The sequence below is a fragment of the Lepidochelys kempii genome, chromosome 1, assembly GCF_965140285.1.
Source record: "Lepidochelys kempii isolate rLepKem1 chromosome 1, rLepKem1.hap1, whole genome shotgun sequence".
NCBI lineage: Eukaryota > Metazoa > Chordata > Testudines > Cheloniidae > Lepidochelys > Lepidochelys kempii.
In genome coordinates this window covers 314,984,106-315,006,811 of record NC_136380.1, presented here as the reverse complement: position 1 = coordinate 315,006,811, position 22,706 = coordinate 314,984,106, and the positions used below count along the sequence as shown (strand labels likewise).

Genomic DNA, 22,706 nt, shown 5'->3' with positions numbered 1-22,706 from the left:
CCCGCCAGTGTGGTGGCCAGTCAGTTCCAAGGGTCCCACCACCACCAGCATCTGGAGAGCTGTATTGCTATGTAGCTTGTATTGTGTTATATTGTCGTCTGTCTTGATTATATAATGGTTATAAATGATCATTTTGTTTTCAAAGAATTACTGCTTGAGACAAACTCCCTGGTAAAACGTGGGTAATTCTTCTAGGGGAGGGCCTACTTCGATGGGCCAAATTGACAGTTGGTTTACAGACCATTATTAGGGTGCCATGGGTCCAAATTTTGGGGTAACAGATGGAAGTGTTGCCTCAACTGCTGCCTTCCTCTGCAGCACGGGGCACGGGTCTCTTGCTGGAGGGTTCTCTGCTCCTTGAAGTCTTTAAACCACGATCTGAGGACTTCAATAGCTCAGACATAGGTGAGAGGTTTATCACAGGAGTGGGTGGGTGAGATTCTGTGGCCTGCCTTGTGCAGGAGGTCGGACTAGATGATCATAATGATCCCTTCTGACCTTAGTATCTATGAATCTTTTTGCCCGTGTGTGGCTACTTCCTGGGGAGGCTATTGTGGTACTAGTAGCTGCTAGTCCAAAATGGGTCTCCTACACGAAGCTAACCTACAATACTGGCCACTTTAAGGAGTCATGGGGTTTCAGAAGATCCACTACAGTTGTGCATAGAGAAAAGGTCCTTGGGGTTTTCCTGCCAGGAGTGATATGGACATCTGGAAACACCTACAGCGAAGAAGGTGGGTTTGGGATGGAGGTGCAGTCCTGGACAGAAATGTCCAAGTCGGAGGAGGTTTCTTCTTTGCCTCCGGTAGAGGAGCTCTAGGAAGTGGTACCAGGAACCATGTCCATTTTGGAGGCTAAGGTGGGGCTGGTAATGGTGTTGGTACCAGCAGTCAAGATTTTATGCTGGGATGCAGTACAAGTGGATAAGTTCTCTAGCAATACTGGGGAAGAGTTTCTCAATACCGCTTCATAGGGGTGATTCCAGTTCCTCTGCAGGAGGTCTTTGTGAGAGAGGAACCTGGACAGTAGTGGGGAAGCTAGAGACAGGGAGAGGGTGCAGCAGTACAATTCATGCACTCCATAGTTATACACCCCAAGGAGGAATATACCAGAGACAGTGCAGAGGGATGGTCCATGCACTTCTTGTGGCTGTGACCTAAAGGGGGCGATACCAGAACCTTAGAAGAAAGCTTCTTAAGAATCATAGCACCTGGAGAAGTCTCTGGGGCTAGAGGGTTTGGCTTCAGTAGCGACAACAATGGCTCTCAGCATGATTTGCTAGAAGATTTCTTGGTGCAAGTATACCACAAGTCTTGGTAGGTATTGGTGCTTTGGTACCAGAGCCAATAGCAGTACCCATTACCAGAGCATGAGCTCTCCCTATTTCCAGTCTTGAACAGCAACTTCCCCTTCTTTTGGAGTCTCTCTGCAAGAATTTGGTTTTCCTTTTTGAATGGTTAGTTTCCAAAACTGCTCCAAGGTCTGTGGAAGACACCACTATAACCTAAGCATGTGAGGCCAGTGTACTGGGACAGATTAGACTCCGTGAGCCTGAAGGAGCTCTCTCAGCTTGCAAGAACTGTTTTTAAATGAGGTGTAGACCTTCCATTTTCACAGGATGAGACACTCCCTGACTCGGCTAGAATGCCTGTTGATGAGGGATGAAGACCTGTAGCAGGGCTGATGGGCTTTGAAACCTGAGGGGTTTGGCATAACCCAACCAGGGAGGCCCCAGCAGCACAAGGAAAGGGGCAGCTGGAAAACACTCCCTACCCTCAAAAGCACAAACATATGCTAAAGTAAAAATAATAAGGAATGAAATTTAAATACTTATAAAAGGATGCTGATAACTAGCAGCAGACACTGCAGTGCTCTAGCTCGAGTTGAGGATGGTTGAGAAGGAACTGGAGGAGTAATGAGTCTCTCTTTATATACTCTCGCACCAGAGCATGAGGATGTATGGAGTGCAGGTGTAGAGCTAAGTTCCCTGTAAACTGCATGGCCATGCAGCAGCCTATTTAGCACCATGCAGGAGCTTAGGGAACCAATCTCCCCCAGTCTCCCACAGCCCCAACTGCAGCCCAGACCTGTCACGGGCAGATGAGGCCTGGGGCAATGCGGCTGCAGCGGCACAGACCCAGGTGTGGCCAGATCAGGCCCAGGAACGGCCAGAGTGGCATAGACCCAGCCTGACCCCAAAACGGCCTGGACCCAGCTGCAGTGCCCACACCCCAGCCAGCCCCTGCACCCTCCCACAAGAACCCCTTGGCCCCACTCCACCCCATGAATTTTGTTACATGCACCAATATGAAGGTGATGTGTCAGACATCACCTCCATATTGGTGCACATAACAAAATTCATTCTGCACATGGGTGGGAAAAATTAGGGGGAACACTGGTGTAGACCCTCAGACACTGCAGATTAAAATCTCCAAGAGTGCTTGAGTGTGCACAAATCCTATGGTGGAGCACCCAGAGCGACACGTATTTGTTTAGATGGAGTATGTGAGCCAAAGATATTAACTAGACACCATCACATTATACAGTGTAAAACAAGGTCTGAGGTTTGGTACACAGAGACCTCAGGCTGTTTTGTACTATGGCAAATACAACTAAACATCCTTTTAATATTTTATTAAAGATAAAAGAAAAAATTTAACATTTGAAAAGTAAAGCATTAAACTTATTTTTTAACATCCCTTCTTCCCTTTCCCAGGAGAGCATTTTTAGAAGGAAAACCCCTTTGTCAGAGATAACTTTCCTTTTGGGGAAAAGAGAGAAAGATAGTTGAGGTGGGCTGGAACTACTGTTGTTCAAGTCTGATCCCATTTCAGCCAAGTGCTGCTAGGATTCAGCTACGGCTAGTAGATGTGGCAATGTTATCTGAGTCCCTCTCTCTGGTCTGATGGGGAGATCTTTCAGGATTAGGATGAAGACCACTCAGGGTCACAGGAAATGGTAGGGATGGCAACCATGATGGTGAAGCTCACAGCAATAGCCTCCATCTGTTATTTTGTCCCCAAAGTCTCAAGGACGCTAAAGGGTTTGGTAAGTAGAATAGCCCATCCTGTCATTCTGTCCACAAGTTAGTCCTAACACCCAACATACCAATTTGGTTAATTAATTTCCAGATCCACATTTGCTTGTTTATTAAATATGATCTCACTAGAGTCTGAATTATATTAGCAGGCTTTTTTGTTTGGACTAATTCAGTTTGTCTGGTTTTCTTGCACCTGTTCCTAGCAACATGTATTGTTATAGGTTACAGTGACATCTTATGAACTTACTCACTTTTTACAGCTGAACGCAGAGTACATTTGTAAACCGAATTATCATATCAGATAACAACTCAAAGGGAACCATGCTCTTTGTGAGCTCCAGATACACCCATACCAGAGCCTGAAATTATGGGGGAGGTAGCCCTTTCCTCTTAGAGGATGCAAGAGGTGGTGATTCTTACTTTTTATCAGGGTGCTTGCCTTTACCCTCCTCATTTCTGAGTTTGGATGAGTCCTTGGGTCTGACCTCTGAGGATGCAGAGTTAAGGAGCGCAGGGGCTAGAGGGGCACTAGGCGGTGGCTCCATCCAGTGCATTGCAGAGCCAGAAGACCCAGGGTCAGATTGGGGCCATACGAAAGGCTCCATCGAGGTTCTACAGCGTTGTCACATTTGAGGGAAAGAATGACGTATCTTGCACTTCAAAGGGTGGGTCTCCCCACAAAAGCATAAACAGCTCTTGTAGGGATCACTAACTCGGAAGAGCCCGGGGGCAGCCCAGGCAGGATTTGAAGTGAGGAAACTTGGGCATACTAAGTGCCCAGACTTGTACAGGTACTATGGGGAAACCCTAGCCCTGACACTATTACTAAAAAATATCTAAAGAGCAATTATTCACAACAGCTAAACCTAAGAGCAGGAATGCTAGGAAAGCTGGTGGACACTGAGGAAGTTGTGTCTCAGATGACAAGTGATAGAAAGAAACTGGATAGAAGGTCAATCTATGCTGCCTCTCAAGCCCTCGGTTCAGAGCATAAGGAGGAGCAGGTGCAGACCAATGGACACTGCTAGTGAAAAATTCATCTCAGGCACACGGAATGCAGGTGCACCCATAGTGAATACACATAGGGACCACCACTCGAAGAACCAGAAAACACAAAGTATAGGAATATGCCAATGCACCCTTAATTGGCCCCCTTGGAGCTGGCAATATCCACTAAGAATTACCTGCATGCACTACAGATGCATTCACTGTTAAGAATAGCTGTGATGAATGGAGGGATTAGTTTTAGTAACCATTTTTTTTCTGCCAAGTTTCTCACTTTCCATAGCTATTCTTCAAGATGTGTTGTTCATATCCATTCCCTGTTGTGTGTGCTCACCCCATGCACCACTGGCAGAAGTTTTTCCCTCAGTGGTATCCACAGGGGACTGGCTCCGGAGTGGCACGTGTATGAAACAGCATACGAGGCTCCCCCCTCCCTCAGTTCCTGCTCACTAGAACTCAGACAGAGGAGGAGGAGGGCAGGTCATAGAATGGACATGAGCAACATCTCGAAGAACAGGGGTTATAGAAGGCTTTTTTTCTTTGAGTGCTTGCCCATGTCCATTCCATGTTAGGTGACTCCCAAGCAGTATTTCTGGAGGCAGGTAGGAGTTCATGGATGTGTCAATAGCAACACAGCTCTGCCAAATCAAGCATCATCTCTGGCCTGCTGAATAATGGTGTAATGGGTTGTGAAGGTGTATACCAACGACCACGTTGCAGCCCTGCAGATGTCCTGGATAGAGACTTGTGCTGTGAAGGCTACAGACGTTGCCTGAGCTCTAGTTGAATGGGCTGTCACTATCTTTGGAGGTACGACCTGCGCCAACTGTAGCAAGTACAGATACAGTTAGTAATCCAAGGTAATCCAAGACGAAAGCCTCTGAGGAGAGGCTGGGAAGCCTTTCATCCTGTCAGCCACCTCGAGGAAGAGTTTGAGTCATCTAAGGAAGGGATTGGTATGCTCTAAGTCGAAAGCCAGAGCCTGCCAGACATCCAAGGTGTGTAAGTGCCTCTCTTCAGTGGACGAGTGAGGCTTCAGGCAGAATATGAGGAGGAAAATGTCCTAGCTAACATGAAAAGACACCACCACCACCTTCGGCAGGAAGGCAGGGTGTGGACTGAAACTTCTCCTTGTAGAACACCGTGTATGGGAGTTCCAACCTAAGGGCTTCAGTGAGGCGAGTCTCCAAGATTGAAGTGATAGCCACAAGGAAAGCAACCTTCCACAACGGATGTGAAAGAACAGGAGGCAAGAGGCTCAAAGGGAAGGCCAGCGAGCCTAGAGAGGATGGTGATCTGCTGTTGAGCCCTTGAAAGGAGCAGAACTGATGGCACTTCCTGTTCCACCTGGTGGCAAACAGGTCCACTTGGGGAGTTCCCCCCCCCAGAAGATCATTCTGACGACCTCCGAGTGGAGGGACCACTGATGGTGAGAAAAGAAGCACTTGCTGAGGCAATCTGCCAGCATGTTTCAGACACCGGGGAGATGTAGAACTTTGATGTGTATGGCATGCAGTCCCACAGTCAAAGGGCTTCTTGAGAGAGGGCTGATGACCATGCTCCTCGTCTATTCACATAGAACATGGAGGCCGTATTGTCCATCAATGCTTGTACCACCTGACAGGACAGTTGCAAAAAGAACACTTCACAAGCCAACTGGAGGGCCCTGAGCTCCCTGACATTGATGTGCATTGCCAGCTCTTCCCTGGATCACAGCTCCTGGGTCTTTAGTGATCCAAGGTGGGCTCCCAGGCTCAAGTCAGACACGTCCAACACTAGCACCATTGTGGGTTTCGGGGTCGCGAACAATATTCCTTCAGATATATTTACAGGGTTGGACCACCACTCCAGAGCAGTAAGTACTTGTGGCAGAACTGTGTGGACTCTGTGGCTAGGTTATAGTCTGATGCTAGCCACATCTGGAATGGTCTGGGATGTGGTTGTGCATGTTGAACTACGTAAGTGCTTGCCGTTACGTGCCATAGAAGCCTGAGGCATACCGTGGCTGTGGTGAGAGGGTGGCTGGTGAGTTGGGCAATGAGACCTGACATTGCCTTGAATCTGGGTTCTGCGAGAGAGGCGCTGGCTCGGGTACAGTTTGTTTACAGCAGACCTAGTGCTTGGCACATGGCTTGCACCAACCAGATGCTGTGCTGGACTTGTGCCCGTGAATGACCCTTGATGAGCCAATCATCTAGATATGGGAAGATTTGAATGCCCTGGCACCTCAGATATGCATGGCGGTGGTCGCAGCCTTTCGTGAACATCCTTGACACAGTAGCCAGGCCGAATGGAAGCACTGCAAACTGGTGGTGGATGTATTCCACTACAAACCGCAGGAACCTTGTGTCCATGGAAAAAGGAAATATGAAAATACGCATCCTTCAAGTAGAGGGCAGTATACCAGTTTCCAGGGAGGGGATAATGGAGACCGGGGAGACCATGCAGAACTTCAACTTCTTGAGATAGTTGTTGATGCCTCATGAGTCCAATATGGGTTGTAGATCCCCCACCTGAATCCCCAACACTGAACGCTGCATCTGGGTCTCTGATGCCTGGGGAACCCCCATGGGTTCCAAAAGTACCACAGGATGGCCCATTGCTCTGGCTGGTGGCCTTGGATGAGTACCCCTCCTCCCCCCTCCCGGATCTGGCTAGTTACACCTGGCAAGAGGGACCTGCTATCTCCTCAGCCTCCAAGCCAGGAGGAGGAAAGTTTTTGCCTTGGAGACTATTGCAGTGCCAACGCTATGTCCATATCACCTCCACGCCTACCATCCCAGCATCTGTGGCTGGGGCTCGGGGTCCCTGTGCCGCCTGGCCGGAGACCGGGGGCAGAGCTCGGCGAATCAGCAACAGTACACTAGCAATCAACGCCTAAAGCTCTGGGAATGGCAGTGGGAGTCCGGCGACAAAGAATGAGACGGCAGAGAATGCCACCTCCACCCCTGGCATCAGTGCCATGAGTCTGGCAATCTGCATCTCGGCACCAGAGACCAGTCTTATGGTCCCAGGGATCGGCGGCATGGTCTTAATGAACTTCTTTGCCCTGAGGAGCAATGCCTGTGCTCCAGTGACCGGTGCCATGATTTCAGGGACTGGTGGTGTGCTACTGCTCTGCGCCAACCATTGGGCGAGCGATGCCACGCCTTGGGGGACCAGTGCCAAGAGTCCAGCAAATGGTGCTGGGAACTCCAGTCAGTGTGGAAGCACGTTCCTGAGGATCGCTGCTTCGACGTCAACCACCACAGTGCTGGGGAGAGATGCCACACAGACAGAGCCCATTACAGGGGCCCCAGTGCTGGCTTCCCTCTAGAGATGGGTACGTCTTGACGAGGCATCGGTAGCAACGGCAAAGACATGTCATCTTTTGCGGTCTGGAAGGCCTCCGGCGTGGATGGGACCTCCGCCACTACCCAGTGTGGCTGGATAGCCTCACCAGCGATGCATGTACCTGGCTGGGCTCCGGAGACATGCTGCCCCGCCTGGGCCTATGCTGCTCTCTGGACTTTCACTTTTCAGTATGAGATGTCAGGGAATGCCGTCTCCCGGTGTGCTTTCTCTGCTTCTTAGCGGGGACCGGCCTTGGGAGGCCAGTGCCAGCAGTGCACTTTGCCCTGAGCACAGTGACATTGGTACGGAGTCCGATCTCTGCGACCGGCACAAGGGCCGATTCCATGAGGAACGCTCTTAGTCTTATGTCCCGCTCCTTTTTAGTTCTGGTCTTTTAGCTCTTGAAGATGTGACACTTATCGCTAACATAGGTTTTCCCCAAACACTTCAAGCAGCTTTGATGAGGGTCGCTGGTTTGCATAGGCTTTTTGCAGTGATCACAAGGCTTGAAGCCCGGGGACTGGGGCATGCCCCATCTCTGGGCTAAGTCTCTTAGGGGACTGTCTAACTTATCTACAGTCTATTAGCTAACTATTAAGAGAACAAAAAGAACTACTTACCTAACAAACTATTTACACAATGAATGATAGGAAGAACCTCTGAGTAAGAGTACTTGCTGAAGCAAGGAGATGTTCCAGCACCATCACTGGCGATAAGAAGAAACTGAGGGAGTGGGGAGCCAGTGGCGCCCCTTATATCAGCACATATGTGCTCCACTCCAGAGGCACCAGAGCCAGTCCCCTACAGCTAACACTGAGGAAAAAACTTCTGGCACTGGTGCATGTGGTGAGCACACACACTTAACATGGAATGGACATGAGCAACACATCTCAAAGAACTAGGATTGTGATATGAGGCAATCTGCCTTATACTCTGTCTTTCAGTGTCCATATGCCCTATTCCCTGATTGTTCTTCACTATTTCTAAAGGCAGAATGTGGGGGGTGAGAGGCAGGGGGATAATAGGTGTATTGGGGTGTCATTCAAAGTGGGAAGAGTTGAGCATTAGCACATACCATAACTATTCACTTCCTGGTTTTCAGAGGTTAGAGTGCACAAAACTCATTATTTTGGAAGGGCATGAAATACCACAAGCCAACCCTAACTGTGTTAATGAAGTATTTCGTCAGTAAATATCCATTTGGGTTTTTTTAAACAAAAATGTTTTTGTTGAGTCAATAACTATCTATTAAGTGACCATTATGTAGGTTGGCAGCTGTCACTACTGTGGCAAGGCATTAGCACACATCTAAATGGCTTAACTTTTTTGAATAACATTTTCAATATTACTTCCCTTAATGGCTAGTAGGTATTATACAGCAGCTAGGATAAATCTTGAGTGACAGACCATTTGGGGCACGATCAGAGCCATAGTTTGATTCCCCAGTCTACACAAAGCCATTGGTAGAATGTCAACCTTAAGAAATGCTGGATCTCAGAAACTCCTTGCTCAGATAACTCCAACTTTGGATCACTAACTCTACCTGCCATCCTCTGAGGCATACCAAATTTCAAAGCAATTCAAATAAACATGGGGCTTTTAGAGCACTCAGTCAACCTTTAAACAGAAAGGGCTTCCCTGCCTTAACTAAAGCAGAGCTGCTGCTTTGCCAAAATGTACTGTAGCATATCCTACTGTAGCATCTGTACCAGACCTTGTTATTTGTAACCAAGTTATCCACTTCCAAGTTATGCCACTATATTAATTGTGACAATAGTAACCGGGTAGGTTGTTTACTTGGGCTGTGAACTTCCTTTCATATAGCTGAATCATATCTACCACTAACAAGAGAAAGGCTCATTCAAAATGGGATGGATCTTAAGAATGAAGGCTCAGTTACATACTCTAGACATCCTAACCAATTAAAATTTAACTTTGCCTTGTAAGACTAAATAAGCTCAGCTTTCACATTATCCGCAATTGTAAATTCTACAGCACTTTTACCTTTCTCTGGGTATCATTTGGAAGTGAAAATTTATCTACAATAGTTCATATGTCTAAGTTAAACAGCTGGGCTAATTTTGATTGCATAGTAAACTTAGTAACATAAGATGCACTTCAAACATTTACTTCCTGTGCTGGTGTCTTAGCAGTCAAGAAGGGTGTGGAAGTTGTAGGTTAATTGTTTGTCAGAAATGAGTGGATGAATCCTAATCTCTTCCTACTCTGTTTATGTTTACAGTATGCATATACTCCCTATGAATGATTTGAAGATGCAGTATAGATGATAATTTTATAGCCACAATAGCAGCATTCAATCTTCCAGTGAGGTTGCTGATCACATACTCTAAATGCTGTGTAAAGTGCCTTAGCTCAACCTAAAGATAATTAAAATCCCTTGGTAAGAACAAGCAGTAGGAGGTCATGCAAGTAGTTGCAACAACCGGGATCCAAGCCCTTTAGAGTTACTGGATTTAAGACCTATTCTATGTTTGTCAGTTATTGATATCATGTCTTTACCATACTAGTTTGACTCCAGTTACAAAGTATCTATTGGCCTATTCATCTCAGCAAAAACTAATCCCAGTTACTTGCTCTTGACAACCGCATTTACGATGCTCTGGGCATCATATAGTGCAATTTGACAAACTAGAGGTAGTTCTGAGAAAAAAAAAAACAGTTCCGAAGGAGGTGGGAGGACTGATTGTGACAGTTTAACTAAAAGACTAAAGGGAGAGATATCTGACTCTTTAAAGGATGGAATTCTGAAAGCATAACAAGGAAGAGAGAAAATTAGGAAAGAAAATTTAAGCTGAGCAGGAAAAGCTTCATCACTTCACAAGGGAGGCTATTCTTGAGAGGAAGAAGCCCTATCATTTTCAATTGAAAATGAGTTTAGAGAAGGCTATAGGAACAAGCCTCTATTGGCAGAGATGGGCTGGGTTATTTACTAGGTTTTACCCATCTCACCTTCTCTCTTCATAGTAAAGAGAGGAGAAAAATATGTTCAGAATGGTAATTTGCAACATGTTCATTTAAATTCTTCTGGATATTTACAGCAGGTTGTATGTCTGTATATCCAGAGAGCGAGTGAGAAACATGCACATACTGGTATAAACCAGATCAAATGCCATCCCTCTTTAATTTTAAATCAACCATGCTGACACAAGGTGTCATGCACTGCAATAGATATTTGTCACTGTCAATAGTAACATTTCCCATCTTGGATCAAAAACTACTTCCTCCACTCATAGTACAAATATAAACTAGCAGCATTCTTCTTCAGTCGATAAGCATTTGAAGAGATGTGATCTTAACTCATTTATTGTTTATGCACAATATGATCCGAGTCTGGTTTTAGTGAGCTATTCAAAAATAGTGGGTCAACTTCATTTGTTTCAGCTTCATGTTTAAATGTAATTTTGACAACACTATCAAAAGCAAAGTTTATTTTCAAGACAATTAGTATTGAGTTTGTAAATAAGATAACATAGCATAATCTATAATACTTCCACTAACAAACTCCATTTTTCCTACTGTTGATCTATACAGTATTATAATGTGAAAAATATACAAAATCTCCCTGGAAAGGGTGAACTTACGTCAACAAGATACTTTACAGCCATTGCTACAATGTTTAAGTGGCTGGGTTGTGGTAAGGCACTAGATTACTGAACTGAGGTAAATTTGTATAGATCTGTGTACATACAGAAGGCTCGCATAACACAGTTGATTCCAATAAAGTGTCAAGGGTGTAGTGAGATATTTATCGATGCACATACCCACAACCTAGAATTAGGAACAGTCTCAGAGCTTCAGGTGTCTTTATTGCCCCAGCTTTTGAAAGTGAGGTAAATTCTTTCCCTGCTGACTAAAGAAAGTAATGTTTTAATGTAAGCTATCCAACCTTATACAAATATTGGCCACAAGGCATTTAAGGCAGTTAGATTTCCTACTCCTCTCAAAATACTATTTCTCCAAAGTCTATCCTTTGCAAATAGACTAGTCATGGTAGCATCCTTTTAACAAGGAAAAAAATGTAAAAGTCACTCATTTTATAGAGAAAATTATGCCTGCATTGCACTATTAGTAAGTCACAGTGTAAAGTAATATAATTCAGTAACCACTATTTCCATTGAGGACTTTGATAAAAACTGAATTTGTATACACTTCCCACTGTCAATTCAGTTTAAAGAGCTATGTACTTATAAATTAATCAAAATGACACATTTGGGACTCTGATTTAGCTGGTGTTTCACAGTATTAGTACTAGAACCACATCTGTCCCTCTTTAGATGAGAGTATAATTAGACAAATATGAACAAAATAGGAAATCCACTTTGTGGAATTTAGCAAATTGGTACTGTTAAAGGCTATTTACTCATAGCATTCAGTCATCTTCTAGTAAAAAGAAAGCATTAGCTACAGACAGTCTTCCATGCCTTATGAAAAAAATTGTATTTACAATTTTATATTAAGGGCATTGTTGTAACTTATCCATTTGTCCTTGTTGCTATGCTGATATATGGGTCTTCGCATGTGCTTCTTGGACCTCCTTGACCACCAGAATTCTAGTCAACATCTGCTCCATCACATCCACTTTCACAGGCTGAGCAGAGTACCAGATAGGACTGTTTGGTGCCACGACTGGTTCAGGGACCAGATAGAAGGCATCACTTGGCCCTTTGACACCTTGGGGGCTATAAGGAAAGTTTGAATTATACCAAGCACCACACTACTTAGTTATACTCCTTTTAAGCGTAAAATTAGTACTGACTTTCTTCTTTATTATGTAATAAGATATATTTGCTCCCACACATAAAAAGTTGCTAGCTTTAGGCATCCCTCTTTGAATTAGCAGTGATCCTCTCTTGCCAAACTCAGACTGGAATAGGTATTTGTTGTGGTGTGAAGCCCAAGTATTAAATGAGGGAAGTCAATCATTATAGAAGAGAAAATCTTTCCCTGTGAACTGCTGAAGTTGTTATAGCTAGTATGATGAAATGTGTTGAAAGCCATCAAATGTTTAAAACTAGTGTAGAAAATAAGTCCTTAGAGCCTTACCATTTAAAGCAATAGAAGTCATACAGTTTTATGGGGCACTGCAAAGGGTTGTCCGGGTTTTCAGGTTGTTCCACGTAAGTCTCATCTGCAAATCAAAAAAGAGACAAATAGTGTGCAGTATGTTCACAATACAGCATTTAGTTTCAATAAAGTATTTTTACTGATGAATGTTTAAAATAGTATTATTGATCAAAAACTGTCTTATTTCAACATTTAAAAAAAATGTTTTTATAGCAGCTAAATATTTCAACAACAGGCACACCATTATTGTAGTATAAGAAACGTATTGCTCTTGCCAATGTCTGACCTAGTCTGTGGATAAATGATTGACAGCTTAGGAAAATAAAGCCAATCTGGTATGTTGTACTAGCAGATAAATGTCAGCCATACTGATTATCGGTATGCACAATTTTTATCATAGGAAACAGAGGGTGAAGCTCATGCAACAGTGAAGTACTCCCGGCAGACAGTGGCAGCTAAAAACATGTAGCTATAAAAACGTATACTGCGAGTCATATGGCTGACCTAAAACATAAGAATTTAACCTAATATAAACAAACTGTTCATGTAAAAAGTTATTTACCAGTGATGAGTTTTCTGAATGTATCAGATGAAATCCTGACCCCCGTGAAGTCAACAACAAAAGTCCTATTGATTTCAATGGGGCCAGGATTTCATTCACTGTGTCTGCAGAACCCCATCATAGGTGTTGCAGATCCAGTCTAAAGCAGTCTGACTTTATGGGCATACATGCACCTCTGAAAATCCACTAAAACAACCTATGACTGAGTGATTGCTTCTTAAATTACTTGATTTTGCAAATCCTTTTCAAAAATTACATATGCTTTCTGAGCTAGGAACCATTTTAAAATGCTTTGCAAAAAGAAGTGTATAAGAGACAGGACTTTTCCCTTGCAATCCGCTCAACGGCTCCAGGAGCTGGATCACTAGGATTGATGCCATTTCACTAGCCTAGTGAATGCCTGGGCATCGTGGAAGGGACTGATTTGTAAACAGGTAAAAATTCTGTTGCATGTCTTGGTGGGTAGTGTTTAGCTTCCACTGGATAAGTAGACAAAGTGTCATTCCCCAAACTGGCAGAAGGAGAAAGGAGATGAGGGGGAGACAGAGAAGAGGCAATACTGTCAACCTTCCTAAGGACTCCAAATCCTCCATTCTTTTAAGTAAATCCTATACAATTTCTTTGGATGAAGTCCTAACTAATATATATATACATTTAAGTTGATTTAGACCCTCTGGAAACCAAGTCATAGTCTCTTTAGGAATAGCTGCAACCCAACTATTCAAACTCATTTTCATTAATAATCTGAAATGCTTAAACTTAAGTGGTTAGCATTTTTGACTGTCGTATACAGGATGCCTACTGGTTTATATTAAAGTCGCACTGAGAGGCCTCAATCAGCGTTGCAGCCCCAGGCAAACAAAAAAAATGAGGGTCCCTGCCTCAATTTAAGACAAGCTGTAACAAGCAACCACCAAGCAACCTGAAAGAAATGTCAGTAAGATCACATGGTAACATAGGGAAGCTGTGCAAGTTATTCCCACAAAGCATATAATAGGGGTGCCTCAAACTTTTGCAGCATAAAGAAAGTTTTATGGAAAGCCATGCGCTGTTCAATACTTGCAGAAAGTGGCCCAAAAGAATAAAATATGCATCCAGCCTTTCTGGAGACCAACTCTATTCAGAAAAGTTATAGTAACCAGTGTTTGATGCTCTTGTAGAGTCTGAATGTACCCTCTCATTCTATAACTTAGGAATCACCTCAAGAGTTCATCTGTACATGCACAATCCTCTCAGGCAGTGGACGCAGGGATTTCATTTGAGCATATATCTGATGCTGTTTCTTTAAGCAATCTACTATGCCTTATGGCCACAGAGAAGATACTCAACCATTATGGGGCAGAGCGTATGTAAAGTAGACCTGTAGTAACTGGAGAATGAAGCCAATCACTTGACAGTTCAGAGCACAGAATGAGTTGTAGTTTGTTAAACTTCTAAATAGGCTAGTTCCATGGCTCCAGCCATTTTGGAAAATGTCTGGGACAATAGCCTGCCAGTATGCTGGAGACAAAAATCCTCTCCCCTACAGACTGTCAATGTGAACTCCACACACAGATTGATGACAGGTTATAGTTTTAAGGAGAGAAACACACACACACTGAAGAGGGCAGATATGCTTCACCAAGGCAGAGGTGTGTGTGCATGTTTGTAAATTAGGAGGAGTTCAGGGAGCAAGGAAATGGCCCAAGCATTTTGAGCATAAGTGATCTAAAATATACATAGCGTAACGCCATCTATGAAAGAAATCCTATGTCTGGGTTTCTAAAAGAACTAGATGTAGAAAAGATGAAAAAAAAAAACATGAAGGGAGAGAGGAGAAAGGAAAAAAGCTTTAATAAAAGTTGAAAAAAATCTACTATCTCCAAAAACATGAAAGTTGGAATTTTTAAGAATACCCTGTATTTAGCGCTGGCCTACCTTTGCTCTAGTTGATTTCAGTGGGTGCAGAGTTAGGCCAATAATGAGTGCATTTGAGGGTCCCAACCCAGATGTGCATCACTAGGGCTGGGGAGTACAATCTAAAGCTCCAGTCCTGAGATTGACTCCACACCAGCTAACCTCTGCTTCCTTTAAGAACCCCACTGACTTAAATGGGGCTCTGCACAGTTGGAGGGGTTCACCTACAGTTATCTCTGCAGGAACAGGGTCTAAGCATATATGTACACTAACAGCAGTGCTCAGATTCCAAACAAATTGCCAAGAAGGCTTTTTTGTCATGTCCTTCACAATCTTAGTGGCAAACAATGGTACACAATCATTTTAAAGGTTATTATCCTAGTCTAATGAGTTCAAACCTTTTCGTCCTCCCAGAATCTGTCCATAAAGCCTCAGGAATCGTATTATAGAACATTTGTCCTTTCCGATGCCTGTATTTTTCCTGGTCTGCTTCAGAATTTTGGAAAAGGCTAGCTGTGCATGCTGCTCCACAGTTTTCAATATGAAATACCTACTCACATACAAGAGAAAAACAATTATAACTCAGTTTTGGAGAGAGAGAAAGAGTTGGCAGACTCGGCAGGGAGTACTTAAAAAAAAAAGTGAGGAGAAATATTTTTTAAAAGGCTTTCCAGATTCTCAATAAAAAGTATAGCTTTGGACTGTGGACCAAATCCTGACCTGCTATACCTGTGTAAACCCAGAGTAATTGGATTCACTAGTACTGTTTTATGGCACAACAAGAATTCAGAATATAATCCAATCTATTCAAAGTCACATTCTGACTTCAACTAATTATTTGAGCTCATCTAGACCTCACATCAAATTTTAAAAAGGTCACTTCTGCATTGTACCAAAACCAGAAGTGAGGGCAGACAGCTGAAACATTCCCTAATATCTCACTATACAGGTGTTTCCTTTTGGAGGTTAATCTATGGACTTGATCCTGGAAGTAACTCTGTTGGGCTACTCATGTGAGCAAAGTGAGTATTTGCAGGATCCAATACTATGTTAGAAAACATCACTTAATCCTGCAAAGACTTATGCACATGCTTAATTTTACACATTGTGAGTCGTCTCACTGAAGTTTCAGCTGGATTGGAGCTTTAGTGAAAACTCAAGGGTTGTTTGAGATCTTACTCCACTTGCTGTATACTCCTAATTTGTACCAAGGAGTCTTAAGCAACATTATAAAGAATCTCTAATAGCAAATAATCAGCTCTGCCTTCCACCACCATAAATAAAAGGAACATAAATCAACATGAAAGAGAAACAGGAAGACAGACTAAAAAATAATTGTAACAACCCAAAATCAGATTCTGAGAGCTATTTATTACGGCATAGTAAACAGAATAATCTTTCAAAATAAACGCGTTCTGAATGCTTCAAACTTTTTTTATTTGGGGAATGAGAGGAAGGTTAAAATATTGGTACACTTTTCAGTAGTTGAAGGCACTTACAGTATGTCTACACAGGGATAAAATACTTACAGCTAGACCACATCAGCTGAATTGGGCTCTGGGGCTGAAAAAAAAAAAAAAAAAAAACACACCACAGCCTAGATGTTAGGGCTTGAGCTGGAGCCTGAGCTCTGGGACTCTGTGAGGGGGAGGGTCGCAGAGCTCAGGCTCCAGCCTGGGACTGAACATCTATACAGCGATTTTTAGCTCTGCAGTCTGAGTCCATTAGCCTGAGGCAACTGACCTAGGCCAACCAGGTCTTTAATCCCTGTGTAGACATACTCTCCAGCTCTTATTCAACAAAGCATTTAAGTATGTGCTTGAAGCTAAGCACATGGTTAAAACCATAATCCAAAGCCAACAGAACTCAAGGGAAGTCTTTCCATTTACCTCATTGAACTTTGGATCAGTGCTTAAGTGCTTTGAAGAACTGGGGCCTTAATCTTTAGCCTAATGACAGATCAAAAGTGCGTAACAGTGACCTAGGAATGCACATTCTATTGTGATGTTATTTAATTCCAATCTGTTTAAAATCATTACACACTGAAATTCATTTCAACTATAAAAAGAGTAATGCTGTCTTTTATGAGATTGCAAAATGAAGTTTATTTTAAATTTCTGTTTTTGGCAAAACATTTAAGTCTCTATACCCCCTAATATTTGGACACATCTTGTAATTAATGTTAATACTGCTTTGTGTTTTTGTTGATTCTGGTGCAGAAAGAAAAACTATTTAAAAAAACTAGGAATGGTATTTCTTTGTTAACTGCAGTAACAGAGGAAAAATACAAAACTTGCCTTGCACAGAACAGTGATTTTTTTTTTATTAAAGTAAAGGCACTAACAAATATTTTAAGAGGATATTATTTACCAGATAATTTTAAAGGGAAGTCAAATTCAGACCAACATGAATTGAAACAGTTACTTTAAAATTTTAGTAAATGTTTATCTTAATGCTTTTGTCAATACACATCCTAAATAGAGTCAAAGATCATCTTGTAATATAATTGAATACAACCAGCATGCGGTCAGGAAGAATCATTGATTTAATATCTACCTTATAAATATCAGAATATTTAGTTTTATACAGAGAAAGAATATATTTACACAAAGGAAGAATAAGTCAACATATATTATAGGACTTCTGGATTCCAACCTGTTTTTAGAAAGTTAAATTCCAATTTGAGATGAACAATTCAATGCCAATGTAATTAAGTACATTAAAATTCTAAATTATACTATTAGGGTAAGCAAGTGGTGGGGGGAAGAGGAGGGAGGGAAGTGTAAAAGCTTAAGACACTAATGCAGGGATTGGCAACCTTCGGCACGTGGCCCATCAGGGTAATCCGCTGGCAGGCCATAAGACACTTTGGTTACATTGACCATCAACAGGCATGGCCCCATGCAGATCCCAGTGACCACAATTTGCTGTTCCCAGCCAATGGGAGCTGTGGGAAGCGGTGGGCTGCAGGAATGTGCTGGCCGTCGCTTCCCACAGCTCCCGTTGGCCAGGAACGGTGAACCGCGAAATCGAATGACTACTCCCAACATGCACTATCTACTCCCCCGCCCCCTTCAGTTCACCGTGTGCACTATTCATCAAGAGATCATGAGAATTTGAGCAAAACACAAATAGTAAGGTTTTGGCAAGCATTAAAAGTATATTTACCAATTCATCTGTTTGGTATGCAGGGGATAGAAGGAGTTTGGGAAATCTTTTTCAGCAAGTTACAAAAACTAAGCCATTTGGTAGGCTACATAAACTCAGACATGGAAGACTTTTATAGAAAACATTCTTACTTAGTGTTGAAATACATCAGTGTGAACAGGAGAGTAGCAGGAGAATGTGCTCCAAGTTGTTTGCAGTCCCATAACATTTCCTCCATGATACAACTAGACAGAACATACCCTGGAAAACAAATACTGATACTAATAAATTCATGTCAGAACATAGTCAAGTACAGACTTCATTTCCCCCCCAATGTTTCTCCACTTACCAGAGGGGCTCACTCTTGGACACCATCCCTTCATCACGCCATGAAGCCTTTCCAAAAACTTCACATAATAAAGATCAGCAAAAATGTTGTCAATTCTGTCATTGTCAAACATATACTATGAATAAAAAAAGAAACAGATGTTGGTAGGATAACAACTGAAATGAAAGCTTAGTTATAAAATGAGATCTAGTAAAACAAAGTTAGTTAACCTCTGTGTCGTCTCAACCATAAAATGGCTCAGAATGTAAACTCTACAAAAACATTACTCACTCAGTACAGAAGAACAGGAACATCAGTAAGTCTTCATCATTTCACACTAACATTTTCCCTAGTGGATTGGCCTAGCATGTTGGAATTTAAATTCTTTTTTTTTTTTTTTTTTTTACAATCATCTCATGTTTTAAATGAACCACTGACAAAGTTCTACTGACTTTTGCATGAGAGCGCCATTCCCATAAACTAGTACATTTTTAAAAAATTGGATTTTAAGTTTGTTCTATTTAAATTATTACAGGGAGAAAAATGAAACCAGATTCCCTTCCACCCAAATAGTCTGTCTCAATAATGCCTGTGACACAAGCATATACATCAACTTACTCCATTTAGACTTTAGTCATCTGAACAATAAACTGGAAAGTGAGTTTTGCAAGGACACAGTGAATTCAGAAACACTTCAAGAATATAAAGCTCATTAGTCCTATTGATCAGGTATCAGCAATACAGGTATTTAAGACTTATTGGAACAGTGTGTGCAAATTTACTATCACTGGCCTCGTCTACGCTAACAAAATTAATACCTATGTTCTAACAGTTCAACTGATGGCTGTTAACACTACCTGCACCTGAGCCCTATCTATTTTATAGGCTAAAACCTGCTCCACACTAAGTTCGCTTAGCAACACATCTTGAAGGATGGACTGAACAACAAGCTGTGGGTCGTCCCATTCCCATTCCCGCTCCACCCTCCCCCAGCCACCCAACTATTTTGGATCTCTTATCATGAAAGCTTTAGTATGCTGAGTATTGAGGAATCCTATTATGCCTGAAAAAGCCCAAATTGTGCCCTTCCCCAAACCCCTCCAATTCCAACCCCCACCATCCTCAGGTTCAAAATTTTAAGCTTCCACTGTTTAATTCTATATTTTAACAAACTATTTTATGGGATTGCGCAGAACACATTACATTCTGCATTAGTGACACGGTTTCAGGAAAGGGAATATATGCTTTTTCAACTCGGCATGAGTATCTACAATCAGCTCTCTCAAATTTTCTTTGGCAACTAGCTCTCATGGGTTCTGTCCTGAAGGGGAAAACAATACTTTTCATGTAAGATCTAATTCTCCGTGTACAGTAAGAGTCCAACAGCCAATATGAATTTTATGTTTACCTTTTGAATACAAAGAAATAAATAATACAACATGTCTGCTTCATAAGAGGAACCATCTTGCTTTCTAGCTTCTTTGATCATTAGGCACAGCCCATAATTCAGTTCTGCTATTGGCACTGAAAGGACATCTTCCCTAAAAGTCATTGGTTTTCTTCCTATAATGTGAAAAGAGCATATTTAGAATCACAGAATATAAGGGTTGGAAGGGACCTCAGGAGGTCCTCTAGTCCAACCCCCTGCTCAAAGCCAAGTTTACGCCAAGTTATTTTTCTCCTGTTCTTTGTCAAGTTAGCATAAACCTTTCTTCTCTCTAATACGTGTGTGATTTCAATGAAGAGGAAATCTTTCATGATATTTTTGATGCTGAGAAGTTTGGGGGTTTTATAAGTGACAAACCACTACATAACCAAGTACACTGCTAGAAAAGAGCTCTGGTACTGTTTCTGGAAACTGCTATAGGTTGAAATATTCTGAATGAGCAGTTTCCAACTAAGGCTCTGTGTAAACTGTATTTTTTTTGTATTAAATCACAACAGCTTCAGGGGTAAGTGTTGGAATTTCATGGAATACCAGAATATGAACAGTTGCTGAGTTCCCTGCCCCGCTGAACTGCTGCAATTTTTCCAACAGCAGAAAGCAGGCATCCCAGCTTCCACCTCCCAGCTGAGGCAGAGGCTGCTTATGGGCGGGCTAAGTAGGTTGATCACATCCTGGGGAGGGCAGGTAAGTGGTGGGCCAGTGGTGGGAGTGGACATGGCAAACTGGGGCAGGGTGTGTGTCATCACATGGTGCTATCCATCCCAGCTCTGGCCCCCCTCACACACATGCTCATGCTCCAAGCAGAAAATTTCTCTCGGCTCCTGCGGTGTCTCCCCTAAGCCAGCCAGGGACTCCTGTGGCGTAGGTTAGGCCAGCCCAGGGTCTCCTAATCCCCATGCATTGTCAGCACCTTTCCCGTCTCCCTGCTGGCCAGACAGAAAGTAACAGTAGCAGTCTAGGCCAGACAGCTAGCACCACATGATGAGACATCTCAATCTCCAACCCCCAACTGCAGTAGCTGAACCCAATACGTTGATTTTTCCAACAGAGGGGAGGCAGAAACAGGGATGCCTCCTTCCGCCTCCCCACTGTTGCAAAAGTCACAGTATTGAGCTAATCTCACCATTTCTGTGCAGTCTGTGAAATCATGATTTACACAGAGCCTTGTTTTATATTTAATAGCCTAATTCTGCAACCCTTAATCATGGATTTCAATGGGATGACTTGTGAAGAAAGATACTATTGAACAAAATCAGGCCCTGAATCTTTAGATGATGTACAAGGACATCTTTTTTTCAAGAAAAGGAGTACTTGTGGCATCTTAGAGACTAACAAATTTATTTGAGCATAAGCTTTTGTGAGCTACAGCTCACTTCATCGGATGCATTCAGTGGAAAAAAATTACTTTTCAGTGAATGGTGAAAAGTAAGTTAAAAATCATACTTCCAAATCCCTGAGGGTTCTTTCCAGCATCTTTCCATACATCCTCATTTTTTATTTGTGCCCAGCTCTTCCAGAAATTAGCTCCTTCTTCTGGTTTGAGTTTGAAAGGAAGATGTAAATCAGTCTGTATCTGCAAGTGTGGCAGTGATTGAGAACACTGTGTAACCAGAAGAAAAAAAAATAAGCCATTTGAGAAAAAAGAAGTTTGGTATTATAGGCAAAGAAAGAGTGTAACCTTAAGTATATGCTGATATTGTACTTAACAGTATTTAAGTTCTCTTAGCATTTCCATTATAAATTGTATAATCTCAGCAGTTTTTACAACCTGCTTTTAGATATGCAAAACAAGATTATCCTTCTCCAAAATGCTTTACAATACTATCTGGCAATACTGATGCCTTGTTTCAAGTCTTTTTGGCCACTATTTTGAAGAATGCTTTGTCAGTGATTAGGGAAGTTTATTTAAATTTTTAAGGCAGAGAAAGGGTTTTTAGAAGTTAATGTCTTTACGTTTAAAGCTTTACTATTTTGCAGCAGTTATTGAATCTGTGTCATAACAATACATTGAACAAAAGCCAAGTGCTGAAGCATATGCAGGACACTGCCTTTAGGAAGCAGGCCCTATTGTGCACAGACAGGGACCCCTGCTTAACATATTCCAGTCAAGTGATTTCAAGCCAAATTTATTTATTTTCTTTCAATTTATAAAGATACATGTTTAAGAGGGCCCATCCCAGCTCTGTACACTCTGCCATTATTTAATCTTGTAGAATTTGTATAATCCCTATCCCAATCAGCTTCATTTGTTTACAAAAACAGCTGTCTCCAAACAGAGTTTAATACCTTAATTCATATCCCTTGCCACCTGCATCAAAACCTCTCAGCATGCCCTGAAGAACAAATTAAGAGATATTTCTAACCAAAGGAGGCAGGGAGAGTGAGCAGCAAAGCCAAGGAACCCACAATGGGAATGCTACACTAACCATTCTTTTATGTTATGGGTACTTGATCTCAAGTGCCTCCACTGACTACATCTTTGGCAATATCACAGAGAGGCAGTCTCTCAAGTAGGCAAGTCCCAGGTCATTTTGCATAATAGTAATTGGTTACAGCATCAAACCCGAACAGAATGGTGCAACTGAAAGAAGCTTCAGAAAGAACAAAAGTCAGCTGCCCGTATTCTAAGTCTGATGGACCGTTAAACAGCTAACAGGTTACTGTCGACCTGTTAGTGTCAATTCAAAGTATTGGTGATGCTCTTTAAAGGTCTGAATAGTTTGGAACCCAGCAACTTGAGTGTTCCACTTTATACCCAGCCAGAGCTATCTAAGAGCATTCCAGGTGATCTTGCTAGTGTAGAGAGGTGTTTGTAGAACATTGTAATTTAGAGACATTCCCTCATAAGGGACAGTATTATGAA

The 22,706-nt window shown here is 42.4% G+C and overlaps 1 protein-coding gene across 3 annotated transcripts in view; it reads right to left on the bottom strand.

Moving 5' to 3' along the window:
* Positions 1-10,884: 10,884 nt before the first annotated feature.
* Positions 10,885-22,706, bottom strand: part of LOC140905283 (transcriptional regulator QRICH1) — a 28,271-nt gene continuing 16,449 nt past the window's right edge. For all 3 annotated transcript variants that reach the window (XM_073328301.2, XM_073328302.2, XM_073328303.2), the window contains exons 3-9: positions 21,287-21,443; positions 19,805-19,959; positions 18,418-18,532; positions 18,221-18,329; positions 15,320-15,471; positions 12,443-12,527; positions 10,885-12,078 (exon numbers count right to left, since the gene is read on the bottom strand). In XM_073328301.2, the coding sequence (XP_073184402.1) occupies positions 11,892-12,078; positions 12,443-12,527; positions 15,320-15,471; positions 18,221-18,329; positions 18,418-18,532; positions 19,805-19,959; positions 21,287-21,443 (960 nt within the window). In that variant the 3' untranslated portion in view covers positions 10,885-11,891. The remainder of the gene's footprint in view (positions 12,079-12,442; positions 12,528-15,319; positions 15,472-18,220; positions 18,330-18,417; positions 18,533-19,804; positions 19,960-21,286; positions 21,444-22,706) is intronic.